Source organism: Amblyraja radiata, chromosome 2 (genome assembly GCF_010909765.2).
Source record: "Amblyraja radiata isolate CabotCenter1 chromosome 2, sAmbRad1.1.pri, whole genome shotgun sequence".
Taxonomy (NCBI): Eukaryota; Metazoa; Chordata; class Chondrichthyes; order Rajiformes; family Rajidae; genus Amblyraja; species Amblyraja radiata.
Window position 1 is genome coordinate 29,771,583 of NC_045957.1, and position 19,658 is coordinate 29,791,240.

The following is a 19,658-nucleotide window of genomic DNA, read 5'->3' on the forward strand; positions in this document are numbered from 1 at the left end:
CTCAGAGTCCCCCTCCGCTGTGCAGGACAAGAGGATTTTTCCCATCAATGAAAAATAAAAGAGTTATTAGTGTTTAAAAAATGTTGAGATTCTCTCTCCTGAAGGCCACGACCCTTCCAGAGGGACTATAAAACCCGGAAGTGTTGAGTGCCTCAGTCATTCTCTGCAAGATGGGGGAGCGAGAGGGTCACGTCTCTCAGTCATAGCTGTGAATAACACTGAACACATGTCCACAAAACTATGAGTGTGGTTTTACTGACCTTGAGTGCCCTTAATGTGGTTTGAAAATGAAAATGTGGTTGGTTTGAAATAACGCAAAGCAAATGGTGGTTGGTGGTGGTTGGTTTGAAAGAAAGCAATGCAAATGGTGGTTGGTTTGAAATAAAGTACTGCAAATGGTTGTTGGTGGTAGTGGGTTTGAAATATAGGACTGTAAATGGTTGTTGGTGGTAGTTGGTTCGAAATAAAGCACTGCAAATGGTTGTTGGTGGTGATTGGTTCAAAACTGCAAATGATTAAAAGTCTAAACTTGACAACTTCCTGTTTGCACTGTATATTGATTTTAGATAAAACGCTACCACTTACGGCTGTGATTTTTGGCCATCTTACTCAGTCCCCCTCCACTCATCAGGTGCAGAGGATTCTTCCCATCAATGAAAAAGAACAGTGTTATTAGTGTTGAGAATCTCTATAGTAGGAAATAGTAGGAAACTGCATTTGAATTTGGTGGCCTTGCACCCTGATAGAAATGAAATTTCAAGGAATAGCCGTGAATCAACTGCCAGCCCACCAGCCGTGAGTGAGCTGCCAGCACATCAGGCTTGAGTGAATGAGCTGCCACCCCAAGAATCCATTTGGCCCACAGTCCATACTAGCCCTCTGGAAACCACTCCCTTCAGCCCACAACACCCATACCAGCGCTCCAGAAAGCCCCCCCCCCCCCCCCCCCCACTGGCCACCAATATTGGAATTGGCGGAGAGGTGGAATATTGCATTGGGGGACCAGCCCTCCCGTGTGAACATGAGACCCAATGGGTCCCACTTAGTCTAGTTATACATAAATCCAATCAAGTCAAACTCAAATACAATCGATAGAGTGGGGAAGATACAAATTGCGGAATATAGTTCTCAACATTGTAGCGCACCAGTTCCGTTGACAAAGTCCAATGTCCACCATGGAGTAGAGGTGAATTGGCGCAGACTCGGTAGGCCGAAGGGCCTATTTCCATGCCGTATCTCTAATGTAGGTAGCTCTGGGGGTAAATACAATTCAGGCACAAGACTATTGGCTCAACTTGGCCAATCTCAGAGCAGAACCTTTGACATTTCTAACTTAAATGCTGCTGAAGTATCCATTGCTAATGTCATAAAACTCTTAACAGATTGCACACTCTGACAACAGTGGAGGGCAAACAGAAACTATGCCCGTTTTCAACACAAGCCTCCTCTTCCTGACAAATCAAGAATCTTGTGGCTCAAATTATTTTGAAAGCCATTTTTATTCAACTCGTGCAATTTTGTGTAATAAATTTCACAAGTTAGAAATACAAAACAACAAAATCTGCATAAAATCCAGAATTTTAAAACATCCATAATTTATTACCCAACAGCCCATTTTATATATCTTCATAATAAACAAGTTAGAGCTAAATTTTCATAAACGGGCTCATCCCACAGTCGGTATCATAGTTAAAAACAGCTTATTAAAAATAATTGTTTGCTATTTGAACTGGCTAAAATAATCTACAGTGAGAAAAACAAGCCAGCACAGTGAATAAAACATAACAAAATATGTTCTTGAAATAACACATCGTACAAAGATGCAATTTTCTTATTCCTGTCCCGCCTGAATCTGTCGATTGCATTGAAGACTTTCCAGGGTGAACAGCGGTGTCACTGTTTGCAGGAAAGGACAACCATACGTCCCAACTCCTCAGTAGTTCCTTTCAACACCAAATTGGTAGTTTGATGTGGCGTTTCACACGTACCATTACTTCAGGTGAATTTATATGTGAGATGGTTAAGAAAAATAGCACAGCACAAGGGATTCCCTAATCTGATCCTGTTGTACTGCATTTGCACAACAAAACTCATTTCCCTTGCATATCTCTATATTGCAGAAAGCTAACAGCAAAATATGAAGTAGCAGCCAAGGGAAAAGCTTGTAAATTTACATCAGTAATATTTGCAACCATGGGATGGAGTTATGATCTTTAATTATTGTTATATGTACTAGCAGTCTCTTAATCTGAGTTAACAAGGCCTGGTAAGAATTCAGTACAAAAGGTAACAAGCTTTTTTATTGATAAAGTACATTTGGTGATGGAAGCACTAAGTACACTGGGCAACTGCAAATTCTGATAACATACATTGGTTAACTGAAAACATCAATAACTTATCAGCTAAATAGACCGTCTTAACAAATTAAATAAGGCAACATGACCCAAGTAACAGCAGGTGATAAGACCTTGCATTAATCAAGTGTGCTAGGTGACGGCAGCCATTATTCATAGAGTACCTGGGTAATAAGACTTATCATTTGCTTACATTGTTTCTCGCAGACCGTCCATAACATTTCTGCCAATCTAAGTACCATGATGTTTAGGTTGTCAAGATTGTTGCAGAAATCCATTCCATCATTCGACTTTGTTGAAATGCTAGACTGGCAATTATTTGTGCCAATGTTGGGTTGGCCAAGTTCATCCGTCCGCTTCTCTCCTCAGTTACTCTTTTGCTCTTAATATATTTGCAGATTCGTTTAGGATTCTCCTTTACCTTATCTGCCACCTCATGCCCCCCCTTTTTGCCCTCCTAATTTCCCTCTTAAGTGAACTCCTATATCCCTTATAATCAAGGGATTTATTTATACATGTTTTTATAAATGTCATTGTTCCACTTTGGGACATACGACAATAAAACACTCGATTCTTACCATATGCATGTTCCTGTCTAATGCCTTGAAATTTTGCCTTGCTCCAGTTTACAATTTTATCTTGTGGACCAGTCCCATTTTTTTACATAGATATTAAGAAACAAAAAGTATTATAGTCACTGGTTCCAAAGTGCTTCCCACGGTGACTTACTAATTTATTAACAATATTACAATAATGGAGGATGCTAATTATAGAAAACAGATAGATACCAATGTATCCATCAAACACAGAACTAGTCATCCATTAGATCGCAAAACCATTCAACATTATGCCTAATGGACAGTGGTCAGTACTGGATATCCAAGGTAAGCATTATCTGGACAATGAACAGTGCATTGAACTGAGTCTAGTTCATTCGCTCGTGTCAGACGACGTATAGCTCGCTGTTGGCTTCTGTTGTCGTCCAACATGTTGACAGAATTGGTCACCCGATGCGTCACAGCGTGTACCGTGTCGTCGTTTCCGGGGATCGCCACGAGGAGGCTTCTGTCATGATCCCCACTGAGCCTAGTAACATTCTAATTGATTCTAAAGATGGATTAGACTGACCTTGATCGGCAACTGGTAATGATTGATATTTGAAAGGTCGGTACAGCCAATGGTGAAAAGCAACAGTAGTGAAACTGCGTTAGTAAAATAATCTGCTGAAAAAGATGTGATTGCTGAGGATGCAAAAGTGATTTACCAGGATATAGTGTAATGTTACCAAGCCTGGATTATGAAAACAAACTCAATAGACTGGGGTTATTTTCTTTGGCAAAATGGATGGTGAGGAAAGACACTTGAGGCATAGAAATGTATGAGGCACCTACACTGAAGAACTTATTTCTCGTAACCAAGTCAAAAGCCATAGGCCATAGATTTAAAGGGACTGGTGAAAGGATTAAAGGATTAGTGGGGCCAGGAAATCACTGCCTGAGATGGAAACCATTGACACGGTTTTAAAAAAGTATCTGTATTTTAACATAGTTTAAAAAAGTATTCCAGATTCAGGGACAGTTTCTTCCCAACTGTTATCGGGCAACTGAATCATCCTCTCACCAACTTGAGTGGTCCCGTCCTCCCATTTACCCCATTGGAGACCTTCGAACTATCTTTAATCAGACTTTACTAGATTCTTATCTAGCACTAAACGTTAGATCCCTTATCCTGTATCTGTAGACTGGACAGCTTGATTGTAATCATGGAGAATCTTTTAGCTGACTGGATAGCACACACCAAAAAAAGCTTATCAGTACCCCAGTACAGATAGCAATAATAAACTAAACTAAAGAATGTTTACTTGAACAGCTGTGTAGGCAGAACCAGCGATGGAAGGTGGAGTTCGGTTGGAGAACTCTTTTTCAACACAAGGTTTTTCTCAATATTGTAACTTCTCACTCATTCTATGAAGGTGTCAGCGAGGCCTTTAAAAGTCTGTGTGAATTTGTGTAAAACATATAAAGCACACTGAGGACTTGAAATTTCTGCATACAAAGGATATGACTCGTAGTCCAATGTTTGCGTGAGGACACCCGTCAAAATGAACTCTGCATTGTGAACATCTGGAAACGTCAAGAGGAAAAAAAGCAGTTTAAAAATATGGTTAAAAACTAAAATTATACTTATTATACGCAGGTAACTCAGAAGTACGGTTACCTAGGTTTCGCACAAAATATTCTCGACACAAGTGAAGATCGTTTTCGCATGAGATCAAGATTATCTCAGACAAGCTCTAATGGAATAAAAGTGGGAAAATCATGTAAGCATGTAAAAGAATGAGCTGATTTATAATAACTTAAGACCCCTGCTAATGTTACTGCATCTCAATTCCATCAACCAATATTTCGCTTAACACACCTTTCGTTTTTCTAGACACAAAATGTTGGAGTAACTCAGCGGGATATGCAGCATCTCTGGAGAGAAGGAATGGATGACGTTTTGGATTGCGACCCTTCTTCAGACTGGGTATTTGCTCGAAATGTCACACATTCCTTCTCTCCAGAGATGCTGCATGTCCCGCTGAGTTACTCCAGCATTTTGTGTCTATCATCGGAGTAAACTAGCATCTGCAGTTCCTTCCTACGCCTTTTCCTTTTCTTTGTTTAAATAGATGGCATTCGTATACGAGACATTTCTGCATTTCAAGCGCCCAGTCTTGAGTGAGTATTCCTGTGTGTAAATACATTAAGGTAAAAGTATTAAAAGGCTTCCCTTTCCCTCTCCGATTCAGGAAATCATTGACCCCTCTCCAGGTGAGTGCCCGTTCAAGGCCAATTTGCATCTGTTTTGCTCCACAGACTTTCACTGACTGGCAGTAAGGTCTAAATGATGAACCTCATTTCACATAGGAGGTAGGTTTTAACTCTGGACAAAAAGGAACAGAATAATCGCTCACAATATCACCCATTCACCTTTAACAGCGAGGGGAGAGGAAAATGTTTTACCAACAATGTGAAAGTATTCACTTTCAATCAGTACTGCTTTTGTGACACTGACAAAAGATCAGCAGTCAAGGTAACCAGTGGAAATAGTCAGTGATTATTTTTGTAAGCAAGATTCTTAACTTGACACGTATTACAATAGAAAAAGGTTTCAAACACGAAATGACTGGTGACTAACCTTATTCTGTTTATGCTCCATGATCTTGCGATATGAAGGTTGCTTTGTTAACAGTTTCCCACCTGCACACTCTATGATGGCTTTCATTGTTGTAAGACTGGGGCAAATTCCAGGAGTGATGTAGAAATACTTTCCCTATGAGGGTGGATAAAACTGAACTCAAGAAGAACTCTCAACAATACATCCTAGTCCAAGCCATCAAGTACAATAGGCGTCAGATGACAGAAAACATCGCGACAACAACGCCTAATGTTGTAAATAATGCAAATATGCAATATGTAAATATCGAAATGAATTCAATTGTGCCCCTTAGTTTCCAGAAGCAAAGTCGGTTCGCAATAACCAATCTGATCTCCCGGTGGCTCAGCACTTCAACTCCCCCTCCCATTCCGAATCCGACCTTTCTGTGTTGGGTCCGCTCCATGGCCAGAGTGAGGACCACTGTAAATTGGAGGAGCAGCACCTCGTATTTCGCTTGGGCAGTTTGCACCCCAGCGGTATGAACAGTAACTTCTCTAGTTTCAGGCAGTCCCCTTCTCAGCACTCCCTCAGCCCTCTGGCTCCACCTCTTCCTTTCTTCCTCCTGCCACCACCCCCCCCCCCCCACCCTCACATCAGTCTGAAAAAGGGTTTCGACCCAAAACGTTGCCTATTTCCTTCGCTCCATAGATGCTGACTCACCTACTGAGTTTCTCCAGCATTTTTGTCTACCTTTATCATAAACTCTAAATACTGTTTCTCTTAGCTTTCCTTTTAGCGATAAAACAAAATTGTCCACCATTAACTTCAACCACCAGGGACGCCAGGGCGATGGCTGCCCTGCCGGCAGTCTGTTCGTCTTTTCACTCTTCTTATTATTTTTAGTTTGTTAAAAGTTTTTGTTTTAATGTTCTTCGGTTTGTTTTATGTGGGGGGTGGGGGGAGGGGATCGGGGGAAACTTTCCTTCCCGGAGATGGGATTGATTTTCGGATCACATTCTCCGGGCTCTGCGGCCTACCATCGATGGAGCTGGAAGCCTCCTCGGACTGTCGTGAGCCCCACCGCAGGGCGTGGACTTAACATCGGAGCTGATCCCTTGCCTGGGATCGCTCCCACCGCGACCACCACAGAACCAACACCAAGGGCTCGCAGTCTCGGGTGAGGCCGAGTCGGGAGCTCCAACGTAGCGGAAGTTTCGACCAACCCCGACGTGAGGTTCGTTCGCCCGGCGCGGGGGAGCTAAAAACCCCCCTGATGCGGCAGCTTGATCGCCTCGACATGAAGGACCCGAACACCGCCGGCTACGGGAGTCAAGATCATCCAGTCAACGGTGGCTCGAGGCCCACGACCGAGGAAGAACTAAGGGAAGGACTTGAACTATATTTCTCCTTCCATCACAGTGAGGAATGTGTAGGAGTCACTGTGGTGGATGTTCATGTTAAAATGTGTTTTTGAGTGATCTGTTACTTTTAATTGTATGACTGACTTGGCCAATGAAATTCCTCGTATGTTGCAAAACATACTTTGTGAATAAAGTGTGATTCTGATACTGATTCTGAACATAACAAGGGTGCTCTTCCATTGACATAGAAGGCAAAATTCGCAATCTAATAACAAAATATACCATTCAGATTACCGTGTCTATGACATCCTTTACATCCAATTATCTCCACTCTTCTGTTCAATTCTTACAATCCTGATATCTCTTTTCTCTCTTTTGAAGCACCCGTGATCAGCATTCTCACTGTTCATCCAAATATGTATATGGTTTCTCATACCTGTAGTTTCCCTCTCCCCTGACTCTCAGTCTGAAGAAGGGTCTTCAGAGGTGCTACCTGACCCGCTGAGTTACAACAACTTTGTGTGTCTATCTTCCAAATATATACACACAAGTTCAACATATATAACCACCACTCTCTCTCATGTTGAAGTGACACAAGGACAATCATGGCCTGACTGCTATCCAAAATATTGGGAAATGCAATTCACACCTACAAAATGCAGGGAATAAAATAAATCTTACCCTGAACAAGGGGGCACCCTGTGCTCTTTTAAGTGACTCCTCTAAGCTAAAACAGAAGAGGACCTCTGCTTCTGCATCTCTCAATACAAAGTTCTGCTCATCTGCAATGAAAGCAAAAACAAGAGCCATTAAGAAGAATGCAGCTAAAGGATGTACATATTAATATATACACATATTAAAAATGGTACAACCAAGGAGCGTGAATTATGTAATCTTAATCCAAACACATTTGACAAGAACACATCATGGGTTGATTTTTAAACCCAACAGAGGGCTCATGGGGTGCAAGACCATAGCAAAAGTGGCAACACAAGTAGATAGAGTATTAAAGAAGGCATAAGGCATGTTTGTTTTGAATGGTCAGGGCATTGAATACGAGTCAGAAAGTCCCTGTTAGACCTTTATAAATCTTTGGATAGGTTGTATTTTGTATAATATGTGCAGTTCTGGCTGCTGCAATATTGGATGCATGTTGGAAGCTTTGGAAAGGGTGCAGAAGAGGTGCAGGACGATGGCTTGGACAAACTTGGATAGTTCTCTCTGGAGCGGAGGCGGAGAAGATACCTGATAGAAATGTATTTAATTATGAGAGGTATAGATAGGGTGAAACAGTCAAGTCTTATCCCAGGGCTAGAAATACTAAACACTAGAAGGCGTAGCTTTAAGGTTAAAGTGGGTAAGATTGAAGGAATGTGCAGAGCAAGTTTGTTTTTTTACAGAGCAGTTGGCACCTGGAACACAATGCCTGGAGGGTAATGAAAGCAGACCAAGATTGACATTAAGAGCCATTTAGACAGTCACATACATTTGTAAGGAATGTGAGAGATATAGTTTGTGACAAGACATCTGGGCTTGATTTGGTTTTGTGGTCGGCACAGACATCAGAATCCGAAGGGCCTATTCTTATGCTGAATTGCTCGATATTCCAAGACCCTGGCACACAAGTTTTAGGGAACCATAGTATATCATTCCTGTGGTAACACCATGGAACTCAGAGGCAATTACACAGATGGAGTGGGAGGAAAAATAAAGAAACTAATGGGGTGACAAGATGATTGGAAAGAATTAACAGAAGTACATTTGTTTGGAGAGAGAAGAGAGAGATAGTGGAAATATAACAATGTTATCACGGAATATGTTTCACATTAAAAAAAAGTGCTGGTGTAACTCAGCAGGTCAAGCAGCAACTCTGGAAGATATGGATAGGTGACATTTTGGATCGGAACACTTCTTCAGACTAATTGAAGCTGGGGAAGGAGGAAAAAGCTGGAAAAGAAGTGAAAGGCAAGTGAAAGGTGAATACAGACGAGGGAAGGTTTGACTTGCAGGTGGGTGGAGAAATGTCAGAGATTAAAAGATGACAAAAGACTGTAGGATAATGCGAGAAGAGGAGTGAAATGTGAAGCCTGAGGAATGGATTTGGGCAGAAGACAACAGGTAGGAAGCGGAAAAGGGGGACGGACCAGTGGGAGAAATGTCTGTCAGATGCGCGACTGGCTGAGGCACAGGAAAGAGAGAGGGGGAAAAGAGATGGAGGTTAGGAAGTTGCCCAAATATAGAGAATTCAATATTTATCCTGTTGGGTTATAAGCTACCCAAATGTAATATGAGGTGCTTGTGGCCTCACTCTAGCGCAATGGAGGAGGCCCAGGAGAGAAAGGTCAGCGTGGGAATGGGAAGGAAAGTTAAAATGGTTAGCATCCAGCAGACCTTGGTGGATCGAGTGCAGTGTTTGGTGAAATGGTCGCCCAGTCTACGCTTGCCCTCACCGACGTAATGGAGGCCACATCAGATGCACCAAATTCAGTGGATGAGGTTAGAGGAGGTGGATGTGAATCGCAATCTCACTTGGAAGGGCTGCTGGGGTCCCTGAATGGATGTGAAGGAGGAAGTGTAGGGATAGGTGTTACATCACTTGTGGTTTCAGAGGAAAGTACCTGCAGAAGGGGTGGTTTGGGTAGGGATGAGTGAACCAAGGAGTTGCGGAGAGATTGGTCTCTATGGTAAACGGTGGAGATGGGAAGACTGATGATGGGATCATGCTAAAGGTGGAGGAAATATTGGAGAATAATGTGTTAGATGCGGAAGCTGGTAGGATGAAAGGCAAGGACCAGAGGTACTCTATTTGGGGGGAGGGATAGCGAGCGCGGAACTCCAAAACAGAGGAGACACGGGTGAAGGGGGAAACCATGTTTATTAAGAAAGAGGACATCTCGGATGTTCTCGAATAGAAAGCCTTATCTTGGAAGCAGATGCAGTGAAGACAGAGAATTTGAAATTGGGAAATGGTGTCTTTGGGAGGAGGTGTAGTCCAGATACTGTGGGAATCAATGGGATTATAGTAGACAGCAGTCGACAGTCTGTCTCCTGAGATGGAGACACGGATTGAGAAAGGGGAGAGAGGTGTCAGAGATGGTCCATGTGAATTTGAATCCAGGCAGGATGTTGATGGTAAAGTTAATGAAATCAACAGGTTCTGCACGGTGGAGTTGCTAAATCTAAGGTTCAATTAACTCCAGAAGAAAACATTTTAAAACAATTACAAGTACCTGTCAGTGCTATTCTTTAACCACCTAAAAAAAGTTTAAGCTTCATTTTAAATGCACAGATTTAAAAAAAAAGACAGCATATGTTAGGGAGCTACTTTGTAAAATAAATCTTACTGCTTTCTTAGTCGTGTTTTGTATCTGACTTTAGACGGTCACCAATTACAATGCCCGCCATAATGTTTGGGACAAAGACCCATCATTTATTTATTTGCCACGGTAATCCACAATTTGAGATATGTAATAGAAAAAAAATCACATGTGGTTAAAGTGCACATTGTCAGATTTTATTAAAGAGTATTTTTTATACATTTAGTTTTGGTTACAAATTACAGCTGTGTTTATACATAGTCCCCCCCATTTCAGGGCAACTTAATGTTTGGGACACATGGCTTCACAGGAGTTTGTAATTGATCAGATGTGTTTGATTGCCTCCTTAATGCAGGTATAAGAGAGCTCTCAGCACCGAGTCTTGCATCCAGTCTTTCCATCACCTTTGGAAACTTTTATTACTGTTTATCAACATGAGGACCAAAGTTGTGCCAATGAAAGTCAAAGAAGCCATTATGAGACTGAGAAACAAGAATAAAACTGTTAGAGACATCCGTCAAACCTCAGCCTTACCAAAATGAACTGTTTGGAACATCATTAAGAAGAAAGAGAGCACTGGTGAGCTTACTAATCACAAAGAGACTGGCAGGTCAAGGAAGACCTCCACAGCTGATGACAGAATAATTCTCTCTATAATAAAGAAAATCCCCAAACACCTGTCCAACAGAGCAGAAACACTCTTCAGGAGTCAGGTGTGGATTTGCAAATGACCACTGTCCGCAGAAGACTTCATGAACAGAAATACAGAGGCTACACTGCAAGATTCAAATCACTGGTTAGCCGCATAAATAGGATGGCCAGGTTACAGTTTGCCAAGAAGTACTTAAAAGATCAACCACAGTTCTGGAAAAAGGTCTTGTGGACAGATGAGACGAAGATTAAATTATATCAGAGTGATGGCAACAGCAAAGTATGAAGGAGAGAAGGAACTGCCCAAAATCCAAAGCATACCACCCCATCTGTGAAACACGGTGGTGGGGGTGTTATGGCCTGGGCATGTATGGCTGCTGAAGGTACTGGCTCACTTATCTTCATTGATGATACAACTGCTGATGGTAGTAGCATAATGGATTCTGAATCTGTAATCCACAATTTAGACACATCCTATCTGTTCAAGTTCAAACAAATGCCTCAAAACTCATTGGCCGGCGGTTCATTCTACAGCAAGGCAATGATCCCAAACAAACTGCTAAAGCAACAAAAGAGTTTTTCAAAGCTAAAAAATGGTCAATTCTTTAGTGGCCAAGTCAATCACCCGATCTGAACCCAATTGAACATGCCTTTTATATGTTGAAGAGAAAACTGAAGGGAACTATCCCCCAAAACAAGCATAAGCTAAAGATGGCTGCAATACAGGCCTGGCAGCATCACCAGAGAAGACATCTAGCAATTGGTGATGTCCAAAAATCACAGACTTCAAGCAGTCATTGCATGCAATGGATATGCAACAAAATACTAAACATGATTACTTTCATTTACATGACATTGCTGTGTTGCAAACATTATGGGACACAGCAATGCCCTGAAATGGGGGGACTATGTATAAACTCTGCTGTAATTTCTACATGGTGAAACCAACATGTATAAAAATGGCCTTTAGTAAAATCTGACAATGTGCACTTTAACCACATGTAATTTTTTTTATTACATATCTCAAATTGTGGGGGCAAATAAATAAATGATGGGTCTTTGTCCCACTGTACATACAGAATCTCAATCAGACACTGTAAATGGATCCCAGCACTCAGCCACATAGTCCAAGAGAAAATGTTATCAAATTATGTTATTACACCAGTGTTCCAAACCAAAGGTGAAAAAAAACATGCACCTCAGATTTTATTAAGAATTCTTTGCAGTATTATGCTTCGAAGAAATACAATTTTCCCTTCACACTAACTTTCACACTAAGGAAGGAACAAAGATAAACAGTTATGGTTGCAAGTTTGGACAGTATTTAGGTTTTAGTTTTAGACATTCAGAGTGGGGAAAAGGCCCTTCGGCCCACCAATCACCAGTACACAAGTTATATCCTACACACTAGGAACATTTTACAGAGGCCAATTAACCTACAAACTTGCATGTCTTTAGAATGTTGGAGGTAACTGGAGCACCCAGGGAGAACAAACAAACTCCAGACAGCACCCGTGGTCAAGATTCAACACAGTTCTCTAGCGCAGTGAGGCAGCAATTCTACCGCTGCGCCAATATGCCACTATTGTCAGGGTAGCCGAGGCAAATAACTGTAGCACATTTTTGTAGGTGGTACACATTGTGACTAGTCGGAGTAAAGGATGGACGCCAATCAAAGGGACCGTTTTCTCCTGGACTAGCAGGGTTGTTATATTCACATTTATCCAAGCATATGGTGAGCCTTTGCAGGTAAGTACCATCCAGTTCATCTATTAACAACAGAACACTGTTGATTAACATACCAGAACAATGGAGGGCCCGGCTTGGGGGGAATGGCCGTGAAGAACAATGGGGACCCGACATGAGGGACAGTGGGAGAGCAACGGGAGACCCGGTGTGGGGGAGCACTCCAGTTTTAGAATCCTCTGCCCAGGGGATAAGCCTGCGTTGGTTTGTTTGTTTGTTCATTCGTTCCTGTTAAGGCGCTGTGCCAGCCAACAGTCGCTTGTCTTTTTCTTTTCACTTTTAATTTAATTTTAATTTCAAGTTTTCTTGTACCTTGTTGTGTGTTGTGACTGTTGGCAGACCAATTTCCCTCCAGGGATGGATAAAGTTCTATCGTATCGTCTCAAATCAGAAGATAAATGCAATATTAAGCATTGGCACATCTGTTTTTTGACTGAACATATAGACACAGCATGATACAGTACCAACACAGGTCCTTCAGCCACAGATCCTTTAGGTAGCACAGAATATAAACCACCCATTTACTCTAATTGCGTTTTCTTCTCCTCACATTGAAGATTTTACTCTCTGGGCAGACTTCACTTTGAGCTGCATGCGTGCATAATCTTTAGTGTTTTCTCAACTCTGGAGGGACAGCTGGGTAGCCCAATTGGAAAGATCTGTAATCTGTATCAACCTCTAGATGACCGACTTACCTATGAATTTCTGACTTTTAAAACTCTCCTCCAGCCAGTCAGGTGTGATTATGTGGTTCACAGTAGAGATGGCAGTCAGGAATTTGACTGTACGAGTCACCTTATTGGCAACCAGATGAGTGCATTTCTGGGCAGATTCTGCAATCTCACCACCAAGAACGTAGAGTTTCTGAGAAGGAAGAAAAGAAACCCCTTAATTATGAACAAAATGCACCAGATGATTTTCCAATTTCACTTCTTGAAAACTAGATTGTTTGCCTCTGATTAAGAACTGCTCGTGTGTCCATGACTTCTACAGATGCTGCATGACTCGCTGTTACTCTCGCACTTTGTTTTACTCAAGATTCTAGCACTTGCAGTTCCATGTGTCTTCAATTCTTATAACTTCGGTCTCGGAATTTAGGAAACTAGTACGTGTATAAAATTGGCATTACAAATGCTTTCATTCAAGCGTGTCCGTAACCTTTTCTTCAGCTCTTACTGTAACCCTCCCTTTCCTTTTTATCACCCAGAAACATGAGGAATAGAAATAGCATGTGACGTAATCCCTTAAGTCTGTTCTGGGGCACATTAAAATACTGAAACACAACCGTATCAAGAAAGAGGCAATGCTAGAAATATTGGGGCACATCAGGATGGATTAATCCTCAGAATCTGGTGCATTCCATCTGTGGATGCTAAGGGAGGCAAGGGAGGAGATTGCTGGGGTTCTAATGGAAATGCTTGCAGCTTTGTTAGCCATAGGAGAGATACAAGAAGACTAAAAGATAGCCAATGTTGTCACCTAGTTTCAAAAATGGAAGTGATGTTAAGAATGGAAACTACAAGCCACGTGGTTGGGAAAAGATTGATAAAGATTCTGATGGAGAGGATTTATATTCATTTGGAAAGGCAAAGACTGATTAAGAGTAGTCAGCATGGTTCCATGCATGGACAATCATGTTACATAAATTGACTGAGTTTACAATTATCTGTGAAAATAAATTTCTCATCTCTCTTAAATAACAAAGTTTTATCCTGATGCAAAGCTCATGTATTCTCCCTCCCCAAGATAAAGGAACTGCTTCTTGCTACCTACTCTGTCAATCTATCTCAAGACCTTGCTCGCTCATTGGAAAAACCTCTCATTATTCTAAACTCCAGAAACTTTAGGCCAATCTGTATCTCTTTTCCAAATAGAAAACCCCTCTATTGAAGTTTCACCACACTGACTATAATGCAAATATAGTCTCCCATGTACATATACAGACCATAAGATAAGAAAACTCTGTACAATTACTCTAAAGGCTACTTCTACACTTGTACACTTCAATCTCTTGCATGCAAGATAACAAACCATTTGCTTTCCTAATTTTCTGAGCAAAGACAAAAGGCCGAAAGGAAGATTACCTTCATGTACAGCTGAACCTGTGCAGGTTCAAATCCTGTAAATAGCACTGCTGGGGTGGATTCTGGAGGGAGTTTCTTCAACGGGGGTGGCAAATCCTCAATCCTGGTTAAACAGATATCTTAGTCAAAAGCCACAATGATATCAATGAGAAAATAAACAAATCCATCCATCTCTCCAGCCAAGGTTAAAACACAAAATGCACTTTAAACCAAAGATACACACAAAAAGCTGAAGTAACTCAGGCGGGTGAGGCAGCATATCTGAAGAAAAGGAATAGGTGACGTTTCAGATCAAAACTCTTCTTCAGAACACATGGATTTGTCAGGCCCTCCTTTTCTCCACCTTCCCAAAGACACAGAAAGACACTAAAGTACCACTGCATGCAGAAATTATTGGACCATACAGGACTGGAAGGTTTGTGTTATAAACAGAGGCTGAATAGACTGGGACTTTTTCCGCCCTGGAGCATAGGTGGCCGAGGTGTGACTTCAGAGGTAAAAGGAGGCAGAGGGTGGTGGTGGCTTTAGACTTTGGAGGTACAGCGTGGAAACAGGCCTTTCAGCCCACCGAGTTCACATCGACCAGCCATCAACTCATACGCTAAAACTATCCTAGGGACAATTTACAATTTTACCAAAGCCAATTAACCTACAAACCTGTACATCTTTGGGAAACCAGGGCACCCGGAGGAAGCCCATACGGTCACAGGGAGAACATACAAACTCCATACAGACAGCACCTGTAGTCAGGATCTAACCCGGGTCTCTGACACTGTAAAGCAGCAACTCTACTGCTGGAATGAACCTTTTTAATTGGAAGTCTGGGGCTTATAGTATACCACAGGAATCAGTATTGGGAACCTTATTTGTGAGATATATTAATAACTTAGATGTGTATAAGTAAAGAATGATTTGTATGTTTCAACATTACACTAAAAATTGGTGGCATTACGGCTAGCGATGAAGGTTGGCCAAGTCTACTGCAGGAGATAGATCAGATGGAAAGTTGGGCACAATGCTGACAGATGGAATATGCCCAACAAGTGTGAGGTATAGCTTTTTGGAAATAGGGAAAGTACATATGAAACAAAAGGAACAGCACTAAAAAATGTGGATGCTGGAAGACTCTAGGGTTCAAGCTCAGTTCCCTGAAGGGGACAAGATAGATAGAAAGGGTGCTGAAGAAAAGCATATGGCATGCTTGCCTTCATAGGACAGGGCACAGAATATAAAAGTTGGACATTATGTGCCGATTTTATAAAATACTGGTTACACTACCAGCATTACGTGCAATTCCAGTAAAAACAGAAGAAGGGAATGAGTGCATATGAGAATCACCAGGATATTGCCTGGATTTAACATGATGGTATAGATGCAAGATGAGTGGAAGGAGACAAAGGAAATTGAAGAAAAACTTTTTTTTCAACACACAGTGAATAGTTAATATCTGGAACTCTTTGCTGGGGAGGAGGTGAAATCAGTTCACAACATTTAAGAAGCAGTTAGGAAGGCACTTCAATAGGCAAGGCATCGAAAGATATGGACCCAATATGAACAAATGGAATTGGTATAGCTGGGCAAAAAGATCTGCATGCACGTGGTGGGCCAAAGGGCCCATTTCTGTGCTGCACATTTATACAACTACGAGGTCATTTATATTACATTAATAAACAGCCATTCAACAACCTGTGTCCTTAAGGTGGGCTGTGGTTTACCACTTGAAAAGGTATGAGCACAATTAAGCAAGTTTGACCTCATTTGCACAGTGCAAGGTCCAAAATTCTCAGCTGGTGATTATTTAGACGTTGATGCCTGTGTTTTTTTAAATATTGGCTTATTTTCCCCCAAAATTATCTTATCCAATAGGAAGATGTAACACATCTAGAATTCAGCAAAGAAATAAAATATTTTATTCTCTTACCTTGCTCTTTTCACAGGTGGAATGTTACATTCGTTATGCTTCTGTTTAGACTGAATTCGTACACTCTGCAAGATAAAGCAACACCATAGACAACCAAAAATCTTCAGAATATTTATAAACCAATTACAGCACAGAGACAGGTCAATTGGCCATCATGACAATCCTGGTACATTTACTCCACATCAGTTATTCCTACAAAATTACTCCAGCACTTTTTTGTAAACCAATCTCAGCAGTCTTTTTAGACTTTAAAGATACAACGTGGAAACAGGCCTTTCGACGCCGAGTCCATACCGACCAGTGATCGCCCCACACATTAGCACTATCCTACCCACGCGGGACAATTTACAATTTGCAGATAGACACAAAATGCTGGTGTAACTCAGTGGGACAGGCAACATCTATGGAGCGAAGCAATGGGTGACGTTTCGAGTCGAGACGCTTCTTCAGACAATTTGCAGAAGTCCCTAGTGTTTTTAAAGATATCTGCACCATTTATTAGGCATGGCCTCTAAAATATTGCTCCATTCTTTTCACATGCTTATAAGCATGGAAAGCTTTGTGATGTATATCAATGCTAGGTGCGTTAATTGCTCTGTGTGCTAGCAAGTTCAATGTTCATACCACTCTGAATAGAGGTTTTGATCAAATTCTTCACATATTTCTTAGTGACGTCTTCAACTTATAGTCCCTGGTATTTTTCCAACCTACAGAAAACATGTAATCTCCAAGACTACCCAATGAACTTTCTCAGGTCAAATCTCCCCTTTTTAAAAATGTTACTAGGAATTATACGCAACTTCAGATCAATTAATAATTCAATTGAATTCAGTTTAGTTGGAATACTCTACAGCCAAGTTAAGGCACTCTAGTCTTAATAACTCAATACAATTTTTCTATTAAATTCTCCTTCCGCTGCATTCTGAAAGAACTCAGTGGCATTACAAGGTCTTTACAGATATTTTGTTTATAGTCACAGAGCTGTACACCATGGAAACAGGCATTTTGACACATACCGACCAAGTTGCCTAACAGAGATAGTACTGCATGAGTGTGCCTGGTCCATATTGCTCCAAACCCTTCCTCTCTGTCTACCTGTACAAGAGTATTTTAATTGTCGTAACTGTACCTGCCTCTCCCCAAGATAGACACAAAATGCTGGAGTAACTCAGTGGGTCAGGCAGCATCTCTGGAGGTAAAGGATGAGTAACGTTTAGGGTCGGGACCCTTCTTCAGATTGAAAGTGATGGGGAGAGAACTGGAAGTAAGAAAATGCCAGAAGAAAGCAGGCTGGCAACAGAGGACCAATGAAGGGTGGAGCCTTTGTTGGCAGATGTGGAAGAAGTGATCACGAAGGGATACAAGAATTCAACGAGTGGAACTAGTAAGACATCTAGGGTGGGGCAGGGGGGGGGGGGGGGGAAATGCAGGGGTTATTTGAAATTAGAGTAATCAACATTCATACCGCTGGGTAGTATGCTGCCCAAGCGAAATATGAATTTGTGTGGGGCCTCACTCTGACAATGGAGGATGCCCAGGACAGAAAGATCAGTATGGGAATGGGATTTCAAATGTTTCGCAACACGGAGATCGCGTAGGCCAAGGCGAACACCTCCTCCAATGCTCATTCAAATGGAGCTTTTAAATCTTTCCCCACTCTCCTTCAATCTAAACCCTCTAGTTTTAGACTCCCCTTTCCTGGAGAGACCATGGCTATTTACCTTATTAATGCCTTCTTGATTTTGTAAGTTCTAGAAGTCATCCCTCAGCCTCCAACGGTCCAGGGAAACAAGTTCTGGGCTATTCAGCCTCTTTTTACAACTTAAGTTCTCCAGCCCCAGTAACATCCTTGGGAATATTTTTTTGCCCCTTTCCAGTTTAATGACATCCTTCCCTAGTTGGGTGAGCCGAACTAATATACAGTACTCTCAATGTGACCCAATCAACGTCTTGTACAGCTGTAACATGTCGTCAGACTCCTGTACTCGACACCCTGATCAAGTGTGGGAAATACCTTATTCACCATCTCGTCTACCTGAGTCACCACAAATAATCACAACACTTAATTTTGTCTTCACATAACCACTCAGAAGTCTGCTTCCCACACTCATTAACATAAAGGTGATATTTGAATTAATAACGCCTGATTTGAACTAAAATAAAACGATTATGTGGGTCAAGTGTATTGAAACTTGCATTCATTGTTAAAATATTAAGAGGATATTAATAGTTTTCACAACAAACAGGAAGCCCCCCCAGACTATCAACAGTAGTATTATGCAAATACAATGCATCATCATGAGACATTGCTTGTACTTTGCTTGGGTCCCGAAGCCTAATTTCAATGCTTTGTTGGCCAAAATAGTCATGCACTTGACATGTTTTCAGGTTCTTTGGCTGAGAGCAAGGGACCTGAATAAACGCAAGGCCAATTAAAAGTGAAATGTAGAAAGAAAATTCTGTTGACATTGTTTCGAAGTGAGATGTGCCAGCTTGACGTGATCAAGAACAAAAGCAATTGGAAATGACTAGCTTTTATCCTCAACCCTTTAATCTTGCCCATGAATGGCAGACATCACTGGAAATGAATGGCAAATACCATGCCCTCAGGTGGTGTTGGAAGTGGGCTGCCTTCAGGAAATGCCTTCATCTATGTAGTGGATGTTTTCTTTTTGTTCTTTGTATGTACGTCTTTGGAGTGTGGAAGGGAACCAGAGATCCTGGAGAAAACCCACGCAGGTCATGGGGAGAATGTAGTCAGGATCGAACCTGGGTCTCTGACACTGTAAGGCAGCAACTCGTGCCACCCATATGTGAGGTTCTGTCAGAGTAATCTGACAGTGCATTTTGTAGATGGCACACAACGCAGCCCTTGTGTGCCAGTGGATGAGGGAATAAAAGCTTAATATGGTTGCTGGGTGTCAATCAAGTATGCTGCTTTATTCTGGATAGTGTTAAGCTTCTTTACAGTTGCTGACATTGCACTTCAGTTGGCAAGTGAAGAATGTGCCATTGTGCACCTGACCAGAGTCTGGTAGTTGGTTGATCGATCTTGTGCAGGAAGCAAGTCATAGCATCACAAG

General features: G+C 41.6%; 1 protein-coding gene across 2 annotated transcripts in view; it reads right to left on the bottom strand.

Moving 5' to 3' along the window:
- Window positions 1-1,488: 1,488 nt before the first annotated feature.
- Window positions 1,489-19,658, bottom strand: part of paxip1 (PAX interacting protein 1) — a 121,220-nt gene continuing 103,050 nt past the window's right edge. For both annotated transcript variants that reach the window (XM_033044237.1, XM_033044229.1), the window contains 8 exons: window positions 16,576-16,640; window positions 14,655-14,757; window positions 13,266-13,434; window positions 7,538-7,638; window positions 5,535-5,669; window positions 4,572-4,647; window positions 4,417-4,477; window positions 1,489-2,011 (listed from right to left, as the gene is read on the bottom strand). In XM_033044237.1, coding sequence (XP_032900128.1) covers window positions 1,996-2,011; window positions 4,417-4,477; window positions 4,572-4,647; window positions 5,535-5,669; window positions 7,538-7,638; window positions 13,266-13,434; window positions 14,655-14,757; window positions 16,576-16,640 — 726 coding nt within the window. In that variant the 3' untranslated portion in view covers window positions 1,489-1,995. The remainder of the gene's footprint in view (window positions 2,012-4,416; window positions 4,478-4,571; window positions 4,648-5,534; window positions 5,670-7,537; window positions 7,639-13,265; window positions 13,435-14,654; window positions 14,758-16,575; window positions 16,641-19,658) is intronic.